General features: G+C 48.7%; 2 protein-coding genes across 3 annotated transcripts in view; one reads left to right on the top strand and one right to left on the bottom strand.

Moving 5' to 3' along the window:
* Positions 1-4,739, top strand: part of CDHR1 (cadherin related family member 1) — a 44,448-nt gene extending 39,709 nt beyond the window's left edge. Inside the window, exon 17 of one of the 2 annotated variants that reach the window (XM_005481547.4) lies at positions 2,087-4,739. In XM_005481547.4, the coding sequence (XP_005481604.2) occupies positions 2,087-2,638 (552 nt within the window). In that variant the 3' untranslated portion in view covers positions 2,639-4,739. Of the gene's footprint in view, positions 1-1,300; positions 2,059-2,086 lie in introns of those variants that run through there. The other variant, XM_026799742.2, reaches the window with a different exon arrangement.
* A 1,579-nt stretch (positions 4,740-6,318) lies between these two features.
* On the bottom strand, positions 6,319-9,859 carry LRIT2 (leucine rich repeat, Ig-like and transmembrane domains 2). The gene is made up of 2 exons (XM_026799590.2): positions 9,078-9,859; positions 6,319-7,618 (listed from the first exon to the last, which is right to left on the bottom strand). The coding sequence occupies exons 1-2, from the start codon at positions 9,844-9,846 to the stop codon at positions 6,813-6,815; spliced, it is 1,575 nt and encodes a 524-aa protein (XP_026655391.2). The 5' UTR covers positions 9,847-9,859; the 3' UTR covers positions 6,319-6,812.
* Positions 9,860-12,545: the final 2,686 nt, after the last annotated feature.

Below are 12,545 nucleotides of genomic sequence, written 5' to 3'. Positions count from 1 at the left end.
TTGACAAAACTCGTAACAGGTGGACTCAGGTCACATACTACTTAGCAGGGTTTATCTGACACTTAATTTATCTGACTTTCACATGAAGTTAAGTAAGCCAGGGTAGAATTTCTATCATCTGATGGGATTTAAGTACAAAAAAATCCATGTAATGCAGAACAGCAAAGCTGATGTGAGTCTAAGCTCCACCAAAGTCATGGGCTGCTTTGCTTTAAGTTTCTAGTTCAGGTCCACTCCTAATTAAGTACTGGAAGAACTCTCTGTACAACAAAATGATGAAAATTTGTCCCTACCAGCCCAATGACATGGTCTGTGAGTTCCATTAGCATTTCTTTGCTACTTTCTTGTTGGCAATGGGACACATTCAGGGTAGGAGAAGAGTGGGCTTGATAAAGTGTTTGAGATAGGTTGTGAAAAAACAGAAATTAAGGCAAGGAGGTGTTTATTAGCTAATTTACATGCCCCTAGTTTATGGATGTGATATTAATGACAAGAGGTACTCTGAAGCACCCTCTGGGATACTCTTAGTCATCTTCCCCCACAGACTGGGGAGGGCAAAGAGATGGGCATCCTAGATTAGAGTCACACAGGGAAATCCATCTGATCTACAAGTCAGAGGTTCAAGTCTAAGCTAGTGACAAGGTTCTCCTTATACACACTGTCTTTGACACCTATTTTAGCATATGGTAACTACTGCTCCAGAGGGGTCCTTTTCTCCCCATTGACCAAGAGCTGGGACCTTAGACCTCTAACTAAAACACAGCTCACTGGACATGCAAAGTTTGGGTGGATCCCCTCCTGTAGTCAAAGACAGGGGACTAGGGCACAGTGGATCTGTCTTTCTGCAGCCACACATCACTCTACGACCAGCTCTCAGTAACCACACCGGAGTGTCAATATGCCATTTCTGAAGGCTCTCCTGGCCTTACATAGCACTATGTCTGTTCAGACACCACCTGTATTCACAATTAACTTCTCTTGGAAATGCAGTCCAAGGATAGGCTACCACACCCTGAATAAGGGTGATCTATGTGCCATGCCTCTAGACTTTATTCCCCAATCAGCCAGGTGGTTATATGTGCTTCCTAATTTCTGTTATTGTTTCTGGATTCAGTTCAACATCATTGCAACCGCCTCCTCTCCTGTGCCTAGTTCAACACTTAGCTCCCTTTATTTTATAGGCTCTCTATCCTGTGCACATTTCAGCCTAGTTCCCCAGCTGTATTTATAATAGATACTGGCCTCTTTCAAATATAACCATGTGAGGGTTGACCATTTCTCTTATTTTTGATATTTCCAGATCAAGTCCAGGGTAAAATCCTATATTTTAGGCCTCAAGAAGCGTCCATGGACAATATATGGAATATGCATGAGTGGCGTCCTTTCCACCATTTCTGTTACAATGGTGATCTCCACCATCATGTACTGGAAAAGTGTGAAAAGATCCAAGCTCCACCCGCAGGGCAAAATCCGCAAAATTATACGGGGACCTCCAAGACGCACAGTGTGCTGAGATGGAAAGTGAACTGGCCATTCATTTGTCCTTAATATGCCATATGTAGCTTATGTCATTGCTGATTTCTTCTCTTTCTATAAACAAAGCTCTTTAGCTCCACTTATCTCCCCTACCTCAAAGAGTTTTGTTATGTCTGTAAAAGAGTACTTGAAAACAGAATGCAGCACATATCTGCTAACTACTCATTTGTACTGACGTTTTATAAGCAGAAGCTTTCTCCTAATCCTTTTCAATGCCACGCTCAGTAATTGAGCCAATTATTTTCTTTCTCCGTTCTTGCAAGTTAAACACTATGGTGACATGCAGGAATCTGCCCTAATTTGGTGGCAGTACTTCTGTAAGCTTTTGTGTTAAGTCATCTACCTCACAGTACTATAATGTTTACCCAGTCTCCAGCCCCATCTAAATTCTCCACCCCTGGACTGGACTAGCTGTGTGACTCTCATATTTTTTTTAGAGACAACTTCCGTCAATCAGCTCTACTTGTAACATATTTTGGACAAATGAAATTTCTGGGTCACTGTCTGTCCCCTGGAGTAAGTCATGTGTTTTCTTTGTACTCCTTTACAGACTCTTCACAAAGGGCCTATGGCCGCCTTTTTGATGCAAACTAAAGATAACCCCATGAAAGCCTTAGGAGTGCTAGCTGGTGTCATGGGCATAATGGTGCTGATAACTATCATGATCTCTACTGCCATGTTCTGGCGCAACAAGCGGTCCAACAAAGTCATGCCGGTGAGGAGGATCATAAAAAAGAGACAGGTGCCGCCATCCCGGACGGTCAGGATGGAGTGGCTGAAGTTCAAGAGGCCCAGCAATGCTGCAGAGAAGTTTGTGGTTGAGGAGGATGTGAAGAGCCTGCACAATGAGAACAGCAACAATAACGTGCAGGTTGTCCCTGTGCCGCCGGCAGCCCCCGTGCCCCCGCCACCCCCAGCCCTGGCTCCCCGAGGCGACGGCCCAGGATGGCGGGTGCCAACCGTGTCCGGCTCCCTCACTCCCAAGCACATCATCAAGCCATCGAAGAAGAAAGGTCACAGCAGCACCCACAACGCCCTCGTGTCAGAGCTCAAAATGAGGTTTGAGAAGAGGAACGCAGCTTTTGGGGAGCCCATCATCTAAGTGCTCTCAGCAGCCCCAGAGACTGCAGACTGTGGCTGGGAATGTTTTTACTTGCTGTCTCTTCCCTGTGTCTGTCAGCACCCTGTGAACCAGAGCAGCTTCTCGCTGTGATAGCCACCCCTCACCTTCTGCAAGCACCATCGTGACTGCTGTTCCCTTGGCCATGTCCCATGGGCCCTCCTGCAGCTGAGTCTGCCCACGGTGCTGAGTGTGCCAGCCACAGTCTCCCCAGGTGAACAGGGACTCAGACTGCCCCTGGTTTGGAGGTCTCTACCCAGAGCTTGGGTTTTCAAACAAGATGCTCTGCAGCCAAGACCCTGGTGGATGCTTCTTCTGACCTGGTCTGGCAGGTGGATTTGAGGTGTCTGAAAATCCATCACTTCAAATCCCAGACCCATTTTTGAAGATGTGGCAGCAGCCCTGAGTCAGTTGCAGGTCTCCTACAGCAGTGGCACTGCTGTGTCCTGCGCACAGTGTGCTTTGCAGCAGCTGGCAGAGCGATGTGCTCCTGGCCTCAGTACCTTCATTCCCAGAAGGTAAGCAGGCAGGCTTGGAGAAGTTCTTCCTATTCCTGCAGCTTACTCTGCGTTTTGCCAGAGCACATTGACATGATGCTGTGCTTTGCTTCTGCCCTGGACTTGCCTGCTGGGGAGAGACAGGAGGGGCACCTCAGCCTTCCCTGGACCAGCAGGGCCAAGATTTGAGCATGGAAGTTCAACAGCAGCCCTCACTCGGCACTGCCTCCTTCTGACACTGTGCTCCAAAGGAGCAGGAGCCCAGCAGGAGAAGGACATGAATAAAAACACTGGGAAGACAAGGTAAAACTGAGAAGCAAATGATAAGTGGAAGACAGAGACAAGTGCTGTAAAGTTGCATATGTTGGTCAGGGAAGTGTCTGGAAAGATCATGTGGTGTTGTACACTGCTAGCAGAAGGTGTCAAGAAATATATTTCATCACCTCTCCTGACTTGTTGCTGGGACTGGTGTGTGCAAAAGGAGGTTTCCATAAAGTATTCAGGCTTTTCTTATCAGTATTTTTGAGTGAATTAAACAACACTTAACGGGAGGGGACTGGCAGAGCAGCTGACAGGTTTTTCTTTTCCTGTTATGTGACAGTAGAAAGGCAGCAAGAGCAAAGCACCTTCTTCACTGGATCTACCCCACAGACCCCCCTCAGGTTTGTTTCTGAGGAGATGTTTTTCAGCTGGGCCTGGCTGTTTCCCATCCCCTGGGGAGAAAGCAGCACCGACTGACCGAGCTGCCTGGGGAGCCTGCACTGTGTCTCTGAGAGCCAGCCCTGCAGAGAAGCTGTGCTGTCATGGTACAGGAACATCAAGGTGGGGAGCACTCCATGTTAATTCAAGGGGTTCATGAGGGTTCTCCAGCTGTCATTTCAGTTAACCAGCAGACCTGGCCCTCAGGATCTCCTCTCACTCCAGCAGCTGAAATAATTCCCCTTTTTGCACCAGGACTTCATCAGTTTAGGAGATAGCTGGTTGAATACGAAATTATGCACTTACAAGGAAAATCTTGTATTTTTTTAACTTCAGTTCAATCTGCCTAGAGGCCATAGTGCTCGTGGCTCACGTCCCCCGTGAGCTGAGCCAGCAGCTGTAGCCAAGAGATCCAGGAGAGTCCCAGCTGGGGGCCAAGGCAGGAGCGCTGCTCCCAGAGCCTCTCCTGTCACATCTCTCCTTTTCTCCACTGTTTTCTTGCTTATCCCTCCTCCTGGGGCACTGTGATGTGAGGCCAAGTTCTCACCTGTCCAATCACCTCGTCCTTGTTCCCTGGCCATAAACTGGCCGGAGGGAGGGGACATGCAGCCCCTGACCCCCCTCCTGCTGCCCTGTGCAAGCACCTGCCTTCTGCTGGCTGGGTGTCTGCAGGTTCTGCAATGTTCCCCCAAGTCCCTGATTTATTCCCCATTCCACTGTCTTCCCAGTTTGTGTTATTGCCAGTATTCAGTGTTCATTCTCTTATGAGGAAAGCCTATAAAGACCATTCAATTAAGTCAGATTTAACAGGAATTACAGGCTTATAGTCTTAGAGATTATATTTAAGAGGCAATAAAGATGTTTTATTACTATGTTGTGAGACTATTTCCCAGTTACTCTGTATTTCAACTTGAAGAGTTTTTTTTAATAAAAAAAAAATTAAAATCTGCAAAAGATGCTTCTGTGCTTGGTGTGCTTCTCCTGGCAAGGATGCCTTGTGCTCACCTGTTATATTACCAGACAGCCACAAGCAGCCAGGCCACTTTTATGGTGACCAAATGGACCCTTCTGTGCGCTGTGAGTCAGGAGAAGGGCTGTGTGGTTTTTGGACACCACCAGGCTGGATGGAGGGGAGGTGAGAAGCAGGATGCCATTGGCACAGGCCATGGGCAGGGTCACAGAGAGCCCAGGCTGAGTTCCTGTGGTACAGAGCACTGCAGCTGGTCCCAGGGGCAGGGGGCAGCAGGTTCAGCCTGTGCCACTGCCCAGGGTCTGCAATTTGTTATGAACAAATCCACAGGTCAGGGGTTGTTTTGTCTTTCCTTGGCTGTTTCCTCAGTGATTCAGCAGCTCTCTCCAGTCTCTACAGTGTGCTGGTGTCCCTCCCTGCTGACTGGGGTGGAAGAAGGCCGGTCATTATTGACAGTGCTTTGTTATTTACTGCCCCTCACCCACAGCCCCACACTGGTCTCCAACCAGCATCAGCTCATGGCTCACTCTGTACTAGCTGTGTCTGTGGCTGGCTTTCCCAGGACATGGTTTTCTTGCTTGGCCAGCTGCTGCTGCCCCTTCCTCACCACTCCAGGGCCCTGTGACTCGTACTGCAGCTGCCTGGCCTCCTCTAGCCCTGCAGCAAAACCCCAGAGCTCCTTGGAATCAGGTTTCTTTGCAATTTGTAACTGTAAAAGGCCAGAGAAGAAGCAGAGGACCTCTGTGTATTCTGAAAACCGGTCGTGTTTATTGCTTTGACACTAAAAGACTGACAAGATTAGGAAGTCCTGTGAAGTATTGACAACGAGTCAGCAATGACAAAACAGAGCTCTGTTCAAAGCTGTGCAGTACGGTACAGCAGGAGAAGGTGCTGGAAGGAGGGACAGTATGGAAAACACACACCAAACACCAAAATACGATTAGAAAGCCAAGCTACCACAGCATGAAGCTCACAACAGCTGGGGTGTCTACTCTAGATTCTTCTTTTTGAGATGATCTATAACACATATTACAAGTGCTGTGGGTCTATGGGCCACATGCTTTGGTTTGCTGGAAAGCAAGAGGTCAAAAAAAGAAAAACAGTAAGTCACATGTCCTCAGACCTCTGAGAATCACAGCAGTGAGCTGCTTCACAAGCAGGAGGCAGTTGCTTTTACATGCATCTTTGGGCTATTTTGCCTCTAGCAAAGAGGCGAGCTTTGGTTTCAAAGCAGCAGGATAGGCAGGCACCTGTCTGCATTTAGGGAATGTGCCTAGCTTGCATCTTCAGCTCCCAACCCCATCCTCCACTCTGTTCTCTGCCTCTGTCAACTTGTCCCACTAGCCTGGTTCAAGCACTTGCACTTTTCCTGTTTGTGGCACAACCAAAGCTGTGAATCTCTGAGTGCTGCGTAAACCTTAAGGAGGAGTAAGAAAAAAAAAAAGAAACCCACCCCAAAACCAACACCTCTGGTCAAAATATTTTTTTTCTCCAACTAAAATAAAATCTCTTCCTCATGTTGACCCAATCCTCCCCACTGTTAGTTGTTGCTGGGCTGTGATGGCAGGCGTGCCCAGCTCCCCTGTGCGTTCCCAGGAGCTGGCACACAGGAGAGGCTGGCACCGGGCACCGGGCAGAGCTGCGGGCACACAGAAATAAAGACACACCTGTGTGGGTGAGGGAGGGACACTTCTGGCCTTTGGCCACAAGCACTACTATTGCTTCGGGGGTTCTTTTTGTTAGTGGTGGTTCTCTTGGCGTGTCAGTGTGCGCTGCTCCATGACAGTGCTGCAGGGACAGGCTACGGAGGCGCAGCTCCCCCCACCCCAGTGGCACCTCCATTCCCAGGGCCCCCCGAGCCTGCCGCAAGCACCGGCGGAGCGCCCGCCGTGCCCGAGCCCCGCAGCACGGAGCCGGCCCGGCGCTGTCCTTGGAGAAACCCAGCTCCGGCTGCGGGCGTGTGGAGGCGCCGCAGCGCGGCAGGGCCCGGCTAGTAGAGGTCGGCGCTGTTCCTGTGGGGCGGCCGGGCCTTGCCGGGCTCCGGGCGGTCCGCAGGCCGCCGTGCGCCGCCGTCGGGGCGGCAGAGCCCGTCCTCGCTGCCGGCGGGCAGGCTGTCCAGCGTGCTCTCCTTGCTGCCCGCGGCCTGCGCCGGGCCCCCGCGGCGGCGGCGCGGGCAGGCGCTGGGGCAGCGGGCCAGGCAGCCGGGCAGCGCCTCGGCCGTGCAGGCGTACATGCCGGCCGGCACGGCCAGCACCATGGCGCACACGATGACCACGATGTGGATGAGCTTCTCGCGCTGCTCCATCTGGCTGACGTCGCTGCCCGTGACGAAGACCACGCACTGGCCCTTGCGGGGAGCCTGGTTGCGCACGGCCACGCACACCTCGTACTTGGTGGCGGGCAGCAGGTCGGTCACCGAGTACGTGTTGACCCCGGGCCCGATGTAGATGGTGTCCTTCTGGGCGGCGTCGTAGCGGCCCACAAGGAGGGTGTACCAGGTCTCCCCCGGTTCCGCGGCCGCCGCCGCCGCCGCGAACCACTCCAGGGTGATGCCGTAGACCGTCTGCTTGGCGATGCGCACCTCGACGTGAGCGCCCGGCTCCGCGGGGGCCGCGGGCGCCCAGCCGCGGGGCGTGGTGCTCGCCCACGGGGCAACCACGCGGAGGTTGATGGCCACCGAGGCGTTGCCCAGGAAGTTGGCGGCTGTGCAGGTGTAATTCCCGGCATCTGCTGGCCGTGCGGCCGGGATCAGCAGCTCCGAGCGGACGGTGTCCTCGCTGATGGGCTCCGTGGACACTGCGGGCAGAGGTGAGTGGGTCAGCAGCGAGCCACCGTGCCCTTGGGCCCTAAGGCTGTGTGGGACGGGACCCGCCCGCCCAGGGACAGAGAGGGGCACAGGAATGTGCCAAACCCCACAGAGCTGACAGCAAAGTGTGTTGTCTGTCTGAAAGGCAATAAACGCATGGGGACACCCAGGTGTAGGAGACATGGGGTGTGCCCGACGCCTGGCCCAGTGCAAGCGGCTGGAGGCGCTGCTGTGGGCAGAGGCCGAGCTGCCCATTGCCATCGGCGTTCTTTGGGCAAACCAGGAGAGCACTGAGGAGGCACACCTACATTTTGGACACATGCTTCGTCCTCTGTTAGGATTAAATTGTCCGTCTCAACAGGCTCAGACCAAAATAGGTGCATGAAGGTAGAAAGTGTTGGGCTGGAAGTGAAATGCAGTTTTAAGAACAGTGTGAAACCCTGTCATCTACCCAAACAGAGGTGTGTGGCTGTGGTTGAGAAGAAACTGTATGTAATTAATCAGCATGTGCTTGTGGAAAGACACACAAGTGCTGCTGCAGCACTGCAATTGAAGCAAATATCAGCCCAGGATTAAGGGCTAATGCTATCCTATTTAGTTAGCTGGCTTATTAGGGACACAGAACCTGTGTGCTGGCTGCCTGTATGTCTTACTTCACCTGATGAAAATAGCAACTTGTCCTATTGAGGGCTCTTAGTAAAAATAAACATGAGGGAGGATGGATTGGGAGGAAAAGGTCTCATTTTACAACACCTTTTCTAAAGAACATAAATAAGCAAGACTTCAGGTAAACACCAACCTCTGTTTCAGTTCATTCAGAACATGAATGGACATAGGAATCAGGGCTGCACAATTTTGTGGTTTGTGTAGTATTTCTTGAGGGAATACATGGGAATAATGTAGGAACATACATCTGTGTATATGGGTGTGGGCTCATGCAAACACATCTATGTGCACATACACATATACAGAATGTGTGCTTATATATTTGTAGTATGTGACAGTAAATTATGTAGCATATAATATTTAGTAAATCTACATGCATATAATATTTAGTAAATGTACATGCATATTTAAATAGCTACATTTTTATTAAATATGTACAGTTAATATAAGATTGGTAGCTCCTGCAATCATGTACCATGAAGAAAGAGCTGCTTCTAAAATCCACAAGTATGATAATTGTATAAAAATGAGGCAATGCTCCTTTTATCTTTGACTGATATCCTGCCTGAAGCAGCTCTTCTTATGCTGGTCAGATGTGCCTAGATGCACAGGATGATTGAGATCATTTGGATTACAGCCACCACAATAACTGTGGTGCTCCAAAGGGGCTGGGTTGCTGTGGTGACTCTGATGGCCTGCAGACCTATGTAAGTAGAATCGTACAGCATAAATTTTTAATTTAAAAAAAAAAAACAACTAAGAAGAAGGAAAAGCTTTGCTTACCATTAAATGCCCTTAAAAGTTTGAGTGCATAGGTCCACCAGACAGCCGGGGAAGGGCTGGCTTGCACAAAGCAGGTCAGGGTGATGTTTAACCCTGCTGGGACTGTCAGGTTGGTATCGAGGGCTGAGGTCAGGGGCTTCGTGCAGCTGTTAAGCTCCACTTCATGAAAGAACTTCCCTGTCCTGAATTTTGGGCCTGAGCATGTTAAGTAGGAGTTCATCAGGATAATAGGTGGGCCCACAGACTTGATGAACTGGACAAACCCGCGCAGGCGGCAGTCGCAGATCCAGGGGTTGTCATGGAGGGCCAGCACGGCGTTGGAAATCGCTTCCAGCGGCCCCTCCGTGCTCTGGCTCCTCTGGTACACGGGCCAGTTGTAGAAGACATCCCTGGATATGATGGTAAGCTGATTGGAGGATAGGTCTAAGTAGGTCAGGTTGGGCAGATAGCGCAGCGCGTGTTCTGGAAGGACGTCCAGCCGGTTGTGCTTCAGATCCAGGATCTTCAGAGTTGGGGTGTCCTGAAATGCTGTCCATGGCACCGAACTTAATTTGTTCCCTTGCAAGCGCAGCTCCTTCAGAGCTGGCAGATACTCCAGGCTCTTGATGTGCATCACTGTGATGTTGTTAAAATTGAGCCACAGATACTCCAAGGCACTGACGTTCTCAAAAGACCCACGGGGCAGTTCTGTTAGGTGAGAATTTTCTATTCTAATTTTCCGGATGTCCTGAGGGATGTTTGCAGGGATCTGCCTCAGCAGTGCAGACATGCAGAGCAAACTCCTAGGGAGGAAATCAGAAAATTTTCCAGGTCACAGACGATATTTGAGGCCAATAAACCAGTTCCCTATGCAGGTCTACAAGCACTTGAATAATTTTAAGGTATTGTATATAGGGCATGCATAAGCCATCCATCCAGCCATCCATCCATCCCTGGGGTTTACACCAATTTTGCTATAAAGGATGCAATTAAATCATAAAAATGGCTATGTATGTAGCTGCATATCTCAGGGAAATAAGAGAAATCTCATTCTATGCTCAAGACAGCACAGTTCAAGTATTAGAGGTGGCACTCCATACATCAATCTGCTTGGTTTTGGTGCTCACATCATCAGCAAGTTCCTACTGGGGCTGTCTGAGCCCCTTCACTGGTGCTACAACAGGATAACAGTGTTCTTACCTTCCAAAGCTGTCCTGAGAACAAGAGCATCCTGTGATGCAAGATGAAACAGATGGGTTTATCTTGTGGAAGGCCAGAAGAAGAAGAAAAATATGACAGACAGGGTCCATATTCTCCTTTAAGAAAGCACTGTGCAGGGGTTTGCACCAAACACGCCAACAGCCTCCAAGAAGCAAATCCTATTAGCTGTAATCTTCCTTGACGCAGAAATAAATCCTGCTGGGGACCCAACCCTAAGGAAGACATGTAGTGTGGTTCTCAGTCTGTGTCCAAGTGCTAAAAACCACCCCCAGGATCACTCCTGGCATTTCTCCTCCAGCTGAGGGGATTCTGGCAGACATATTTATTTGGTTGGGAATATGAAGATGGAGCCAAAATCACTTCTTTTGCCAAGCCCTTGCAAGTAATTAACCAGGCCAATTTTTTTTTCTTTTTTTTTAGTTTCACAGGGTGTGTCTCTGTCTCTTATATTTTAGTGGCTTTTATCAAGGCAGAAAGTCACAGTAAGGGCCAGTCTTCAGCTGTAATTTCCACAGTGCCCCATTGCCCCGTGCATCTTCCCCCAAACCCTGTCTGGTGGGCTCTGCTCATGGTGAGCGTGAAGCCTGCTCCCCAAACTAGGATCTGACAGCATGGAAGCATAAACATGGCACCTTTTTCCTCTGAAATGTAGCTGTGGGCAGTCCATGGGGGGTTTCTCTGACAAGAGTCTCTAGGAAGTCAATTTCTTTTGTATAAATACAAATGTTCAGTGCTGTTCTCTGGCTTCCCTCATAAGTCACGTACCGACTGCCTTTCGGTCATCTTGAAAAACTAAGCTGTTCGGAGAAGGGATTTTGAGTAACCAAATGTATTGATCTCTTTTGAGCCAACAGAGCAGGTTTCAGTTGTGCTTTCCAAGGAGTTCTGCGTTCTCCTGGGGCCATCTAGTGTGGATGGGCTTCACTACAGCCTGGGAAAAGGGCTGCACCTCACTGCCCTTGTGTGTGACGCTGGGGCACAAAGCAAGATTAGCCTGAACCTGCTTAACCTCTAACCTATGGGACCAGGATAGAAAAGTATTTAAAGTGTGGCAGCTTAGAGCTATATGTGGCTCTTAGGGTTGTGCTGCTTTCAGCCTACAGAAAACACAGGCTTGATTCTGCAATGTTTCAATCAACAGGAGCTTTTATTTCATGACAAATCAGCAAAATGAACTGGTAGGGGACTGATACTCTGTTTCTGTCCCCCATGTACAGGGAACGGGCCACAAGGAATGGGCCTGTGGGGATGCTATTGCTGGCAGTGCCTCCCATCTAACCACAAGCATAGGGGATTTATTTTTATGGTTTGGGTTTTCTAGCTGAAATGTTCCTTATTTGTCCATGGTGCAGTATTTGATTTTTCGACAACTGCCCTGTATTCTGACCTGTCAGTGGCTGGGAAGGGGAAAGGCTGCTGGTCTGTAGCACAGCAGCTGAAAATCCCCTTCTATGGTGGTGGCTGCTGAGGAGTTTCTTGGTGAAGGTGCTGCTGTTGCAGTGGGGGTGGCAGCACTGCAGCCCTGTCACTGAGGCACTCCTTCCTTGTGCACTTCCCATGTACCCAAAGAGAGGGGACGCCCATCAGCAGGGCTGCGGCTGAGCTGGGGAAGTGCAGGAGAAGCCGCGGCAGCTGCCGTGGGAGGGAGTGTCCTTCCCCATCACCCAGCAACGCCACAGCCACCGGTGCCTTTGTTCTTTCTCTGGTCTGCCATGAAAATATTCCCTAATAAAACAATTTTCATTTCTATTATAATAATAGTATTATATGTTTACACTTTACAAGAATAATAAATACAATTTCACAATAATAAAACAGTACAAAATATTAAATATATTATATTATGCTATATTATGTTATATTATATTATATTATATTATATTATATTATATTATATTATATTATATTATATTATATTATATTATATTATATTATATTATATTATATTATATTATATTATATTATATTATATTATATTATATTATATTAATTTTTGTATATATTTTATATATAAATATGTAGTATTTTTATATGCTCAAGGCAATTAGTATAAGTTTCTACTAAAAGCTAAAATCTGTACTCTAAATCTATATTTCTGTTTCACTTTGTGGCTTCATATATCTCAGTTTCTACAAGGGTTTCAATTCAGTCCCTGTGCCTGGATTTCCCTCTGGGCCTGTGCCAGAGGAATGCCTGTTGCATTCCAACATCTCCCCCTCCTGTTATGTTATATATTATATATATAATATAATATAATATAATATAATA

Source organism: Zonotrichia albicollis, chromosome 7 (assembly GCF_047830755.1).
Source record: "Zonotrichia albicollis isolate bZonAlb1 chromosome 7, bZonAlb1.hap1, whole genome shotgun sequence".
In the NCBI taxonomy this organism is placed as follows: domain Eukaryota; kingdom Metazoa; phylum Chordata; class Aves; order Passeriformes; family Passerellidae; genus Zonotrichia; species Zonotrichia albicollis.
The sequence above is the reverse complement of the archived record's forward strand: the minus strand, read 5'-3'. Positions and strand labels throughout refer to the sequence as shown.

What these genes read in the sequence shown, in the direction of transcription:
- LRIT2 (XM_026799590.2), bottom strand. Translation starts at nt 9,846, where the DNA reads ATGTCTGCACTGCTGAGGCAGATCCCTGCAAACATCCCTCAGGACATC. An exon ending in ACTTTTAAGGGCATTTAATG is followed by an intron (nt 7,619 to 9,077) that starts GTAAGCAAAGCT and finishes CTCTGCCCGCAG; the next exon opens with TGTCCACGGAGCCCATCAGC.